Genomic DNA, 12,186 nt, shown 5'->3' with positions numbered 1-12,186 from the left:
TAGAATCCGAAACCCTGAGCATTCACTGAATCATAGCATCTTAATGCCTGTGATGCAATCCAGCTGAGGACCACAAACAATCATTTGTTCACCTTCAAAATAGAAGCAGGGCCAGGAACAGAATCCAAGCTTCTGATTTCAGTAAAGAGGTTGCTCCCACTACACTTCATCAGAAGGTTGTTTCCGCTGAATTCAGTGTAACTAACTGGGGACCTCGTGCCCAGCACTACGAGGCCCTGTGATATCAGGACTCCCGTGGACTTTGTCGGTGCCGCCATGATAGCCAGGCCCACAATGGCTTGGAGCGGTCTGGCTCCCCAGTGGACAAAGAGGCCCCAACTACAGAGATGGCCCTTGTTCCCAGTCTGGCTTTGTGTAGTCCGAATGGCAGGACAGCACCCTAGGCTCAGCATGGCTATATCACGAGACCAGCCGGGAACCTCATGTGCACTGGGCCAGCTCTCAGCTCGAAGCCCATGTTCTAGAAGCCTCTGCCCTTGAATAACTTGTGGCTCACTGGGGTAGGCAGGGTACAACCAGGACTCTAGTTATAGACACAATGTAAATATCTGAGTACACGCTTGTACAGAAAGACACAGAGGAGTGTGGGAACACAGTGTGTGAACCAGCAGGCTGGGGTGGGTGGGCCAGCGTGGGAAGGCCCCCAGGAGGAGACAAACTTGAAATCAAATTCTGAAAGAACAGAGAAGAAGTTGAATTAACAGGAAGGGTACAGGATATTATAATAGGGGACTTGGTGTGTGTGGAGACCCTGAGGTGGCCTCAGAGCGCTAATAAGTACCAGGCACAGAAAGTAATCATGCAGGCCCACGCCCACCCGTGAAACTGACTGTACTCTGGAATATGAAACAACCAAATCCAAAGCAACATCAGTCCCAACACCTTGTTTCTCTCCATAATTTCCTTTTATAGTGACACTTCTCCTGTTATTTCATTTAGTCATGCATTCATGTATGCAACAAGTTAAAAATTATGCCCCTACTGTGTACCCAGCACCTAACCCAGAACTCCCCCTGCGTTTCCCCATCCATTAAAGGCAGGTGCAACTTGCCTACCTCAGAGGAGGATCACGTAGAGGTAAGTTTTAGCAAGGTCCCTGGGTGAGTTATTTTAATTAAAGCCCCAGGAATCAGGAGAAAATTAGCCCAGCGGGATCAAATTCAAGCACCACTCAATACTTGAGGGTATTTATAGAAAAACAAACACAAAACCAAAAAAATCCAATACCCTGACTGGTTGCTTTTCGGTTTCCTGGTATAAACTGGTACCTGTTCTCCTAGCTGAAGAACACTGATGCTATCCATTTTGACCTTCTGCGGATGATTGAAGCCGGGACTGGAACACCAGGGCCTGGACATTGCCTCCCTCCCTAAGAATATGCCAAGTGCCTTCCTAGCCCTTTTCCAGAAGAAAGGAGAAGGTGGAGGGAAGGATACTAAACAAAAAGGGATTCAAAATTCTTGACTTTGAGAAAGACTAAATGATTGGAAGTTGGGCAAGAGAGAAAGCAGATTTCCCTCTTAATTTCCAATCCCTGTTGTGGCCTCTCCCGTTGCGGAGCACAGGCTCCGGACGCGCAGGCTCAGTGGCCACGGCTCACGGGCCCAGCCGCTCCGCGGCATGTGGGATCTTCCCGGAATGGGGCACGAACCCGTGTCCCCTGCATTGTCAGGCAGACTCTCAACCACTGCGCCACCAGGGAAGCCCGATTCACATTCTTAAAACTCTTTAAGCCTCAGTTTTCCCATCTGTAAAATAGGGATGATAAAATGGCAGATCCATTTACGCTTAAATAAAATAATCTCTCTACAGAGATTTGGCTTAAAATTTTTGTTCTGCCTCCCTTCCTCCTTCCAGGTGCCCAGCTCTATGCAAACTTCTCTTGGTTTTAACTCAGCACTGCAGAGGGCCAAGGGGCCATTAGTCCCACCTCCCTCTCTGTGTACCAAGGAGGCCACGGAGGTCCAAGTGGAACAGATGATTTGTTGCCTGACGTGCCCTAGCTTGGGAGCTCCTCAAGGGCAAGGCCTATGTATTTTACATCTTTGTTTCTCCAGCTCTCGCATGGTGCCGAGCAGGCAACAGACTCTCCAGATACATCTGTTGAATCAATCGGTACATTCAGTAATTAACTAACTGTGGAACAAAAGCTAAAATCCGGGTGTCTACGAAATCCTAGTCCCAATAACACACAGATACACCTGAAAGCGGACTTAACTTCCCCTGACTTCATTCTTCCCGACAGTTCCCAAAGAATTTATACCTGGCTAATAGTTGAGACCACGGGTTCCTGCAGCAGACAACAGCTCTCTGAACTAAAACATGACCATTATTCTCAGTGTCAGGAAACGGGCAAACTTGATTGTCTGCAGAGTAGGAATAACCCACTGACAGCCAGTGCGCCCCGCTTAGCTGGGCAGAAGGGACCCCAGCTAGCGAAGCCTCTCAGTGTGTGGAGATGGCCAAGCTTGGGACAGAAGCAGCTGACCCTAAATGCTGGACAGTGCTGCCTGGCACTAGTAAAAAACACTCACATGGGATTGTCCATCCAGAAGGGTGCAGCCTCTCAGCAGCAGGACTGGGCACGCAGAGGCCAGCAGCTCCCTGGAACGAACGCTCTGTGTGCATCATTCATCCATCACTCGCTCCACGGAGTCTGGCTACCTAGCCCACCTGCCTCTCCACGTTGGGAGCATTCAGTCCTCGGTGACGGGCACTATCGGAGGGAATCCTGAATTTCAGTATTTCCCACTCCAAATCAGAGGTGTCTTGGGCGACGGAGGACATGAAGTGGGCCATGTGCACTATTTCTGAGCTCCCTGCCCTTAGACGTTCATGCTATGGATTAAGCCGGTCATTCCTCTCTGCCTGGGTCTTCTGAAACCTGTCATAACCTCTGGCCATGGGCAAGTCACGGTCTCCGTATGTATGGGAATGGTCACATTTCCACCTAATTCATTTTGTTTCAAATTTTCTGAGTAATCGTTTTAGCAGCTCATACACATCAATGGGAAAGAAAACCAAGATTATCGGCATTGACAAGAAAGGTTTCCTCCTTTCTAAATTCACCCTTTCCCTTCCCCAGAGACAACTGCTGTTCCCAGTGTGTGATGTATCTTGAAGAGACAGCTGACACACAGGAAAGCATGTCCACTAGAATGGAAGGTGCCTAAGGACAGGGATTTCAGTTTTCACTGTTCACTTCTGCGCCCCTAGTACTGAGAAGAGTAACTGGAAAAGGTGCCCAATAGCTCTATGTTGAATAAATTAATTTATAAATCAGATGTATTCCTGAAAAGTTCACATTTTGGTAAATCAGGTCCTATTCTGCCTTTATTTTATCTTCTGATTGGATGCACCTTCAGTGGACAGCGGCTCTGCCTCCTCAACCAAGAAAAGAGGATAACAGTTATTACCTGCCTTTCATGGTTGCCATGGAGCTGATGAGAGCATGTGGAAGGAAGTATCAGTGGTTGTCATTTACTGACTGCCTACTCTAGAAAGAGCAGTCTCCGTGGTGGTCCCACTGCACCCAGTTCTCCCAACAGCTACCCAACTGATAAAACACATTACTGTACTTACTGGTCTAGTGCCTGCCACCTTCTGTAAGAGTACAGATGCCCTAGAGCAGGGACCATCTTCATTAACTCTCTACTCCCAGGGCCTAGTACTTCTTAGGTAAGTAAATAAATGATGACTCCAATGAGGGACAATGAGGACGAAGGGGAGCTTAGAATGGGAGATTCACAGACGTTCGTTCTCAGCTGTATGTATATGGGCAAAAGCACACACTCTCACAGGCCCCCACAAGCTCACACCAAAGATTTATAATAAAGGAGGAAAATAAAAGCAGCTTGAATAAGATGGTGAACGCACTTGATTGTGAAAATGTGAATGTTTCAACGAAGCTAGGTAATAAGGAAAATCGATAAAACTGTCAGCAGTGGCCAATTTCAACTGGATAAAAGAATAAAGTAATTGGTCCTGAAAGACAACTCTCTAAATTAGGTTAGATGAATGGAAATACCCTTTTGTTTTAAGCCGAATCACAAGGACATCAACAACAGTAAACAATTAAATTATATGCCACTTTGACCCAGTACGATCTGAGCTGCAAACATGAATTTCCTGAAACGATCTTCTTTATAAGGCAAAGAAATGATGTATAGCAAGACAACAGAGACAGAGTTGGAGGCCCCGCCAGGAAACACGGGGCTCACTTCTTGACTAAGGATCTATTATAAACCCACCCTCTCTATAAGCTTATTTCTTCAACCTGAGTATTCCTCCTTCAATTACTTCATTAGTAAAACAGGCACACACGTCAATAGAAAATGCACATCTACGCTCCCATAATGGCCGAGAGGAAGGAGGCTTTGGTAGTGATCCTAAAGGGCTCTGCTCTCCAAACACTCAGGATTCAATTCTGTTTTTCATCTGCTAATGGTTGGCATTTGGTGTTGTTAACTGTGGATGATTCATTTCAGAGGAACTGCTGTGCACCTCGAGCCTATCTGGAAGGAAATGAGGGTTTCTTGGCGTATTTCTCATCAAGCATTTTAGCATTGTCTCTGTGACATTATAAACCTCTTGATGGGGGTTTGCTACTCGTTGCTTTCAAGCTGACTCCCCCTGTCTCATCTGGTGCATATGGTCACTTCCAGGAACAAGCATTTACTCTATCAGGACAAAGGATGGAGACAAAAATCTGGAAAAAAGAGGTCCACTCCCTGAGTCTGAGTAGCAATGGCAAGCAGTGATGCTGGGTCGGGGGAATGCGGGGTACACGTTGCAAGATCGATGTTTTCGAACATCTGACTTTTGTTATTTCCACCCTTATCAAATGCTGAGGCTGTTTCAGTTCCCCACATGCTACTGGAGAATCCAACTTGTCCATGGATGTCTGGGGACGCCGTGGGGTGAGCAGGACACCATCTTATTGCCTGAGGCACCTCACAGGAGGCAGATCTATCAGCTCCTTGGAGCAAGTGCCTGACTTTGAAATCCCCGATTTGGGAGGGTAAGGGCTCCCTTTAACATGTCGAGCAATGTTTCTCATTAGAGACTGGACAGAACTTGAAAAGGGTGGGAGTGTCAGGGCTTGACGCCGGGACACTAGCTAGATAGCCTGGAGAGGAGGAGAAGGTTGAGGGTGGTGGAGGGCTTACCATGGGACTCCATAAGACTGCTGAGGGAGAAACAAGAGAGTGCAGAAAAGATATACAGGGATGCCTGTACCAGGCTTGACCTCCTAATCACTTAAGTCCCATGCTTATAAAATGTGCTCTACTCAATGTCCCAGACTTGACCATACTTGACCTAGAACATCCCTTCTCCCTGGTGACCAAGGTAAGTGAAAAGCCTTGACCATGAAGACACACCCAGAAAAGAACTGCCTTCAGTCTTCAAATACAGCTTAATCATTGAAGGTATTTCATTTTCTTGTTTGAAAATGTCTGTCCGCCACACTGATAACTCTGGAAGCACCCTGAGAACACAAATTGCATCTATTTAATTTATCATGTCTCTCCAGACTTACCTAAAAATAAGAGCTTCAAAGCTGTCTTTGATAATGATGGCATGATCCCCTCTACTCAGAATGGCCTCCCTGGGACTTTCCTGGTGGTCCAGTGGTTAAGACTCTGCGTTCCTGATGCAGGAGGCCCAGGTTAGATCCCTGGTCAGGGAACAAGATCCCACATGCCGCAACTAGGAGCCCACACGTGGCAGTGAAGATCCCTTGTGCAGCCACTATGACCTGGCGTAGCCAAATAAATAAGTATTTAAAAAAGGAAAAAAAAGAATGGCCTCCCTGCTTCTTCCCTGTCAATCCAGTCTACCTAACTTTTCCTTTTCAGCCCAATCCCTGCCTCTTTCTTGAATTTCCCTGGGTTATTCTGCCTTCAATTTATTCCCATTTGGAGAACTCCTGGTAACACCAAATTAGGCACTCAGTGTGATACTGCCTTGCCTTGTTCCCTAATGCTTTTGGCCTTCAGGTAAGCCTAGGATTCCTAATTGAATTGCAAGCTCCTTGAAGTCAAGGGTCATGTGTTCTTGTAAATGCCATCTCTCATTTTCCACTTCCCTGTCCCCCAATTCAGCATGGGCACCAAACTGGGCACATCTGCTAAAGTGCATTAGTGACTACTTTTCATTTGAATGAATGGTTCTTCTTAATTATCTGATCATCAGAAGGCATTGGATTAAATAATGCAGAAATTCTAAGGAAAAGGGTCGACTTCTTATGAACTGAAGCTTCAGTGGGACTCCGGAATCTGAAAGATGTTATCTAGATAGAAACTACCAGTGGCAGAGGGTCAAGAGGAAGGCCTACCTCTCTATTTCAACCCTGAAGGCAGTGCTCTAATGCTTGCCACGGACACAGGTAAGAAAGATTACTAACCTGCTGGGATGAGTCCGACCGAGACTTAGTTATGGATCCACCTTACAGAGAGCCTGAGAAGGAGCTGACCAGAACTGAACCGGGACCATGGAAGTTTTCATTTCAAAGAGAGTGGAAAAGAGATCTGCTGATTTATGAAAGGGACTTTCTGGGTCATCCTTGGATTCAAAGCTATAATAAACTTTACCTTCCTATTTCTGTAAAATGCTTCCTGAAGAAAAGCACTAAAATGTTAAAAGCAGTGAGGAGGTCTTTGTTGGCAAACTCATCGGGCCATGATTAGGGCCATGATCCAGGCAGGGCCCTGGATCGTAGCCTGGGGTCTGGACCCAACACGGCCTTGTAATCAACCGTTCGGCCTCAGGCACATCACTTGACCTCTCGAAGTCACCATCTCCCACCAGGGGGTAATACTTGCTATACACACGTGATCATTTTAGAACGAAGCAAAGCAGGTTTGATCATGTCTACCTGTCTGTGCAACTTGAAAAAAAAGTCCAGAAGAGAGCTGCAAAGATGAGATAAGATTTCTAAACTCTCTCTTCAGAAAGGTTAAGGGGTTTGATTGATTCAGCCTGAAGAAGTGAGATTTAATAACTGTCTTCAAATATATGCAGGGCTTTTACCCAGGACCAATGAGAGTGTAAGGACAACATGTTCTGTCTGCACTGAGAAGAGAGGGCACAAGCCCAGGCTCTGACAAGGAGACATTTCTAACATTAAGGGCCACAGGACACAGACAAGCTAAAGAATGTTCTTCTGGGAAATGTTTCAATGGGGGAAGGGTTGGGAAGAAAGAGAAAGACAGAAAATGGGGCAAAACTATGGGAAGGTCTGAACTCTGCAAAAAGCAACCTCATAGCCCCTGCCAGATACAGATATTGTTCTATGAATTGCCTCTTTGTCACCTTGCTCTATTCTTGGACCTTTTGCATATGCCACACCCCAGAGTCAGAAACCTGCCCTCAAACTGCTTCCCTGGATACCCTGCCTGCTGCTCCTTCCTGGGCACTGGGTTAGAACGTTGCTCACCTCCCTGCCCTCAGGTCTCCAGGGCCTTTAGGATATTTATTGAGCGTCACCTTTATGTGAGGGCACTGTCCTTATAGCAGTCCTATCATAATACCTACCGTACATCCCATTATCCCCACTGATGGGTGAGAAATCTGGAGCTCTAAACTAGTAGGCACCGGAGACAGGATTTACATTCAGGACTGATGGACTCCTAAGGCTCTCTCTTTCTTCTCTCTGCTGCCGGTCCCAGAGAGGATACTGACTGCTTTCTGAAGCCTGTGGCTATAGAAAGAAGGGCAGAGGGCTGGATCCTGAGCCCACCTCTTCATCTTCTGCTTCCACAATACGCACTCATTCCACAACCTGATCTAACCACAGTATTTGCGATGGACGTGCTGCAAAAACATTCCAATTATTTTGTATCTTTGGCATTTTATTGGAGAAAGAGTTTGGGGACCCAAACATACCACTGAGGCCCACTTCTTGTTCTTTCTACTGTTGTCTAAGGCTCTGAAAAACTCTCCTGGGTGAACACGACACCTGGAAGGAAGGTGGGGGAAGAAGAGCCTAGAAATCCCTGGGTCAGACCCTGGCTGCCCCTCCTCTGGGAGCCTGCAAATGATGGTTCACTGTCCTATTACTATGAAGAATAGAAGTAATATACAAATTACGTCACAAAAAAGGAAGAAATATTAACTAATGTCCACAACAGGAAATAGTAATTTGCACAATTGAGAACTACATCCATTGTTGCTTATGCTTCTGTTGCCCGGCCTAATTATGCTCTGATTTAAGTATCTGGTGATCCTGTAGTGCCATGTTTACGAGGAAGCCCCATGGCCATTACTTATGATAAAAGCAAACACTAAGAGGCACCCGAGCCTGGAGCAACACACAAAACATCCTAAGAAGGTTTACTACATGGGATAACATAGGTAAAGTTCCGGGCACTGTACCTGTCAATCCCTTCCACTGGCTACAGATATTAGCCAGCCTTCAGCCTTGAGCTCTGATAGATGTCTATTCACATTATACCGACGATCAAAATTGCATGACCAGAAATGACCTTGACTGTCATCCAGCCTGACCCCTTACACCTGGGGTTAGGTTGCCGGGTTTAGCTAAAGCCTACACCAGTCAAATCCCATTATGATGAACTGCACAGGACGTGAAAGCAATGGAATTTTATTAAATAGTTAGAAAGCACATTAACCCCAGCTCTAGCAGACGTAAACATCCAGGCTTTCTACAGCGCGTTAGCAAGAACAAAGAATCCTTTAGCACATCCCAGAAGAAGGGGGTGTATTCGCACAGTCTCACCCCCATACCTTTCTCTGGGCTCTTTGGTATTTGCATGTGGTGTAGAGTTTGTGCATTTGCTACGAATATCTTTTTTTCCATTGATGGGACTGACTGGAGCACTTGAAATAGGTGAGCTGAAGGGATGCTTGATGGCAGGATGATAGAGTGGTGGAAATGTCAGCTGTGCCTCATTTCAGTTCTCTTTTTCACCCTTTCTCAGAATACAGAGTTAGGAATTTTCACTAAAGAAAGGGACCTAAATAAGAATCAATGAATGTCCATAGTCTGGGTGTGACAACCATGTTTTGCCCTGGACCCTTCCCATGCAACCCAGGTAGCAAGTGTTGTGGCTACTCATTCTCCCATTCCTCTTCTCACCCTCTCAATCCTTCCAAAAACAAAGCCACCTCTGGGCCAGGAGCGCTCACGGTCCCAGCAGCAGGAGTGGGAGAACAGATGTGTAGAACACAAACAGAACACACCAAGATCAGCTTCTAGAAACAGATTACTGGAAGTCCTTCCCACTATCCAGAGAAAGAATTCCAAATCCAGGAAAAGCAATTAAGAAAAAGCAGAAAAACTTCTTTTCTTCAGAGCAACACATGCTAACACTTTACAGAGTCTGGCATGTGTCAGCATTTCTGAAGTAAACTCTATTTTCTTTAGATGAAAGAGATAAAAAAAATAGGCTAAGAGTTCAGTCTAATGAAAACTGCTTTGGTCATTCACATGCAATAAGCTGTAGAAGCAAGAAGAAAAAAAGCAATTGCCTCTTATTTATGTATTCATTCATTCGTCCATATCCTTTCCCTCTAATGTAAAAAAGGATGTCTTCTATAATTTTGCAAGTCGTTAATCTTTTCAAAGAAAAAAATAATCCAAGCCTCCCATTGATTGCCCAGTGTCTTGGCACAGGGAATACATATTTAGTTAATTATCCTGTTGCATATACATTATGTAAGGAAAAAGGGGGATTGAGTTTGCTCAGCAAATGTTTCACCAGTATCAACAATCAGGAGATCATTGGAATATCGTAAAGTCTGGTAAATTTGGGATCACACGCTGTGTTAAAAGTAAGGCAAGGGGGGCTTCCCTGGTGGAGCAGTGGTTAAGATTCTGCCTGCCAAGGTGGGGGACGCGGGTTCGAGCCCTGGTCCGGGAAGATCCCACATGCCGTGGAGCAACTGGGCCCGTGGGCCACAGCTGCTGAGCCTGCGCTCTAGAGCCGGCAGGCCACAGCTACTGAGGCCCGCACGCCTGGAGCCGGTGCTCTGCAGCAGGAGAGGCCACCGCGATGGGAGGCCCGCGCACTGCAACGAGGAGTGGCCCCCGCTCGCCACAACTAGAGAAAGCCCGTGCACAGCGAAGACCCAATGCAGCCAAAAATAAATAAATAAATTTATTTAAAAAAAAAAAAAAAAAAAGTAAGGCAAGGCTTTACCTTACCGGATGCTTTCTTTCTTAATCTGGGTGGCGGGTACACTGGTACCCATTTTATTATATTTTAGGCCCTTTTGTACATCTTGAATAATTCATACTAAATATTGTTAAATCTCCAAATCTTCTACAATAGTTTCTATTCTGGGCTGTTCAGAGCTGAGAGTAGAGAGGGAAAGTTGGAAACGCCAAAATGTAATTGCAATAAGGAGCAGAAAATGTTAAGAGACCAATTATGGAAGGATGTTTAAAGTTTTAAACCTGTGCCAAATAATTGAGATCTATTAGGAGAGGACTGAATTCTATCATGAGCTCCATATACACACAATTATTGAATTATTCTGAACACCTGTTGAAATCAGGTGATTAAGTTAGTTAAATGAAAGTCATCAGGCCCCACTGTCAAGTGCATCATTTGGCCAGCTCCTTTAAATTTGCGTACACAGTCCCTCCTCCATTACAGAAACTTAAACTAGAGCTTCATCCCCAAAACTGTGGGGTTGTGACTTTGTGCTTAATAATCCCCAGTATTCTGGGGAGATGCTATAAAACGCCCAAGTCTCCCAGCCAGGAGCTGTGCCTTTTCCTTTGAGCCACAACCTCTAATCCCCATTTTTTCTCACCGCCAAGAAGAACCCGGCTTGCTCATCCCATCTTTCTGCCATGACATTAAAGCCAACTGTTCTGTCCCCTGCCCACAAAGAGAAGACGAGAAGAAAGATGGTCCCAGTAACTACTTTAGTCCTAATTCCCAACCTCCCTAGAGCCCAAGTCTGCCACCATCTCCCTGTTTCCACAGGTTTTATTGTCCAGTCTTCCCTTCTACCCCGACTGCTCAGCCCTCACCACGCAACAAGCCTTGAAAGATAGTAAGTGAGCAAAGGCTGGATGGACAGAAGAGGGTGTAAGAAGAAGAAAGAAGGAAAATCCAACGATCAGAGAACATTTATACCCTACTTAATCAGCTAGTGGGGAGCAGAGATCCTCACCCCATTATTTCTCTTTAAGAGCAGAGCTTTTGCCTGGGTAAAGAACTGGTAAAGAGAAGTAACACTTCTTTTATTTTTATTTTTTTGATTCAGTTATACACACACACATATACATAAAAAATATGTATATATACATATAAATATATATGTATATATACATATAAATTATTTTTCCTTTATAGATTATTACAAGATATTGAGTATAGTTCCCTGTGCTATACAGTAGGTCCTTGTTGGTTATCTATAATATATAGTAGTGTGTATATGTTAATCCCAAACTCCTCATTCATCCCTCTTTATAGAAGTAACATTTCCAATTCTGAAATTTGACACCTCATTTGTTTCATTTCTGAATACCGTGAGACCCACTGGTCTTACTTCCTGGCCACCACACACACGCTGACCCCACGCGCACCTCCGGGGAGAGCAGCCGCCCCACCGAAGCCCGCCTGGGCACCCATGCGCAGGAACGCCTGCTTTACTGGCCTCACTCCCTAAGTCGAAAATCTTCCCTCTGCTCCACCAAAGCTAACAGATGGCTGGTCCCTTTTGGTACACAGGCGTAAGCATCTTCAAAATAACCTCTTCCTTTAAAGGGTGCCAATTAATTAAATGTCACTGTAATATGTCTCAGCCAAGGAGGGAAGGGAGAGACCAAAAGACAAAAGGGTCGATGGACAAGAACGATGACGAGAGCTCACACTCTCCTACCTTCACCCGATGACCCCGAGAGATCAATGATCACATACACTCTTCCTTCTGGCTCCAGATCAATCTGCAATTAAGAAAATGACAGTGACTCTGTTAGTGCATTGTAGGGGCAACCCGAGAGTGCATGGCATTTCCACCCCGAACTGCTAAAACCTGGAGTCGTGCTCCATTCAATCCACGAATCTGCAACACACCGAGTGCTGGGTGAACTAGGGAGGAAGGAGAATCAGCATTTGTGGAATGTCTACTATGTTCCAAATGCAGTAACAATGAGGTCTGATGCATACCCAACAGGTAGTGTCATCC

At 45.6% G+C, this 12,186-nt stretch overlaps 1 protein-coding gene across 4 annotated transcripts in view; it reads right to left on the bottom strand.

Annotated features, from left to right (window-relative positions):
- Positions 1-12,186, bottom strand: part of PRKCE (protein kinase C epsilon) — a 513,799-nt gene that overhangs the window by 312,530 nt on the left and 189,083 nt on the right. For all 4 annotated transcript variants that reach the window (XM_032652450.1, XM_032652451.1, XM_032652452.1 and 1 more), the window contains one exon: positions 11,881-11,944. In XM_032652450.1, coding sequence (XP_032508341.1) covers positions 11,881-11,944 — 64 coding nt within the window. The remainder of the gene's footprint in view (positions 1-11,880; positions 11,945-12,186) is intronic.

This window comes from Phocoena sinus, chromosome 13 (genome assembly GCF_008692025.1).
Source record: "Phocoena sinus isolate mPhoSin1 chromosome 13, mPhoSin1.pri, whole genome shotgun sequence".
Taxonomy (NCBI): Eukaryota; Metazoa; Chordata; class Mammalia; order Artiodactyla; family Phocoenidae; genus Phocoena; species Phocoena sinus.
Note: the sequence above shows the minus strand (reverse complement) of the source record. Positions and strands in the feature narration are given on the sequence as shown.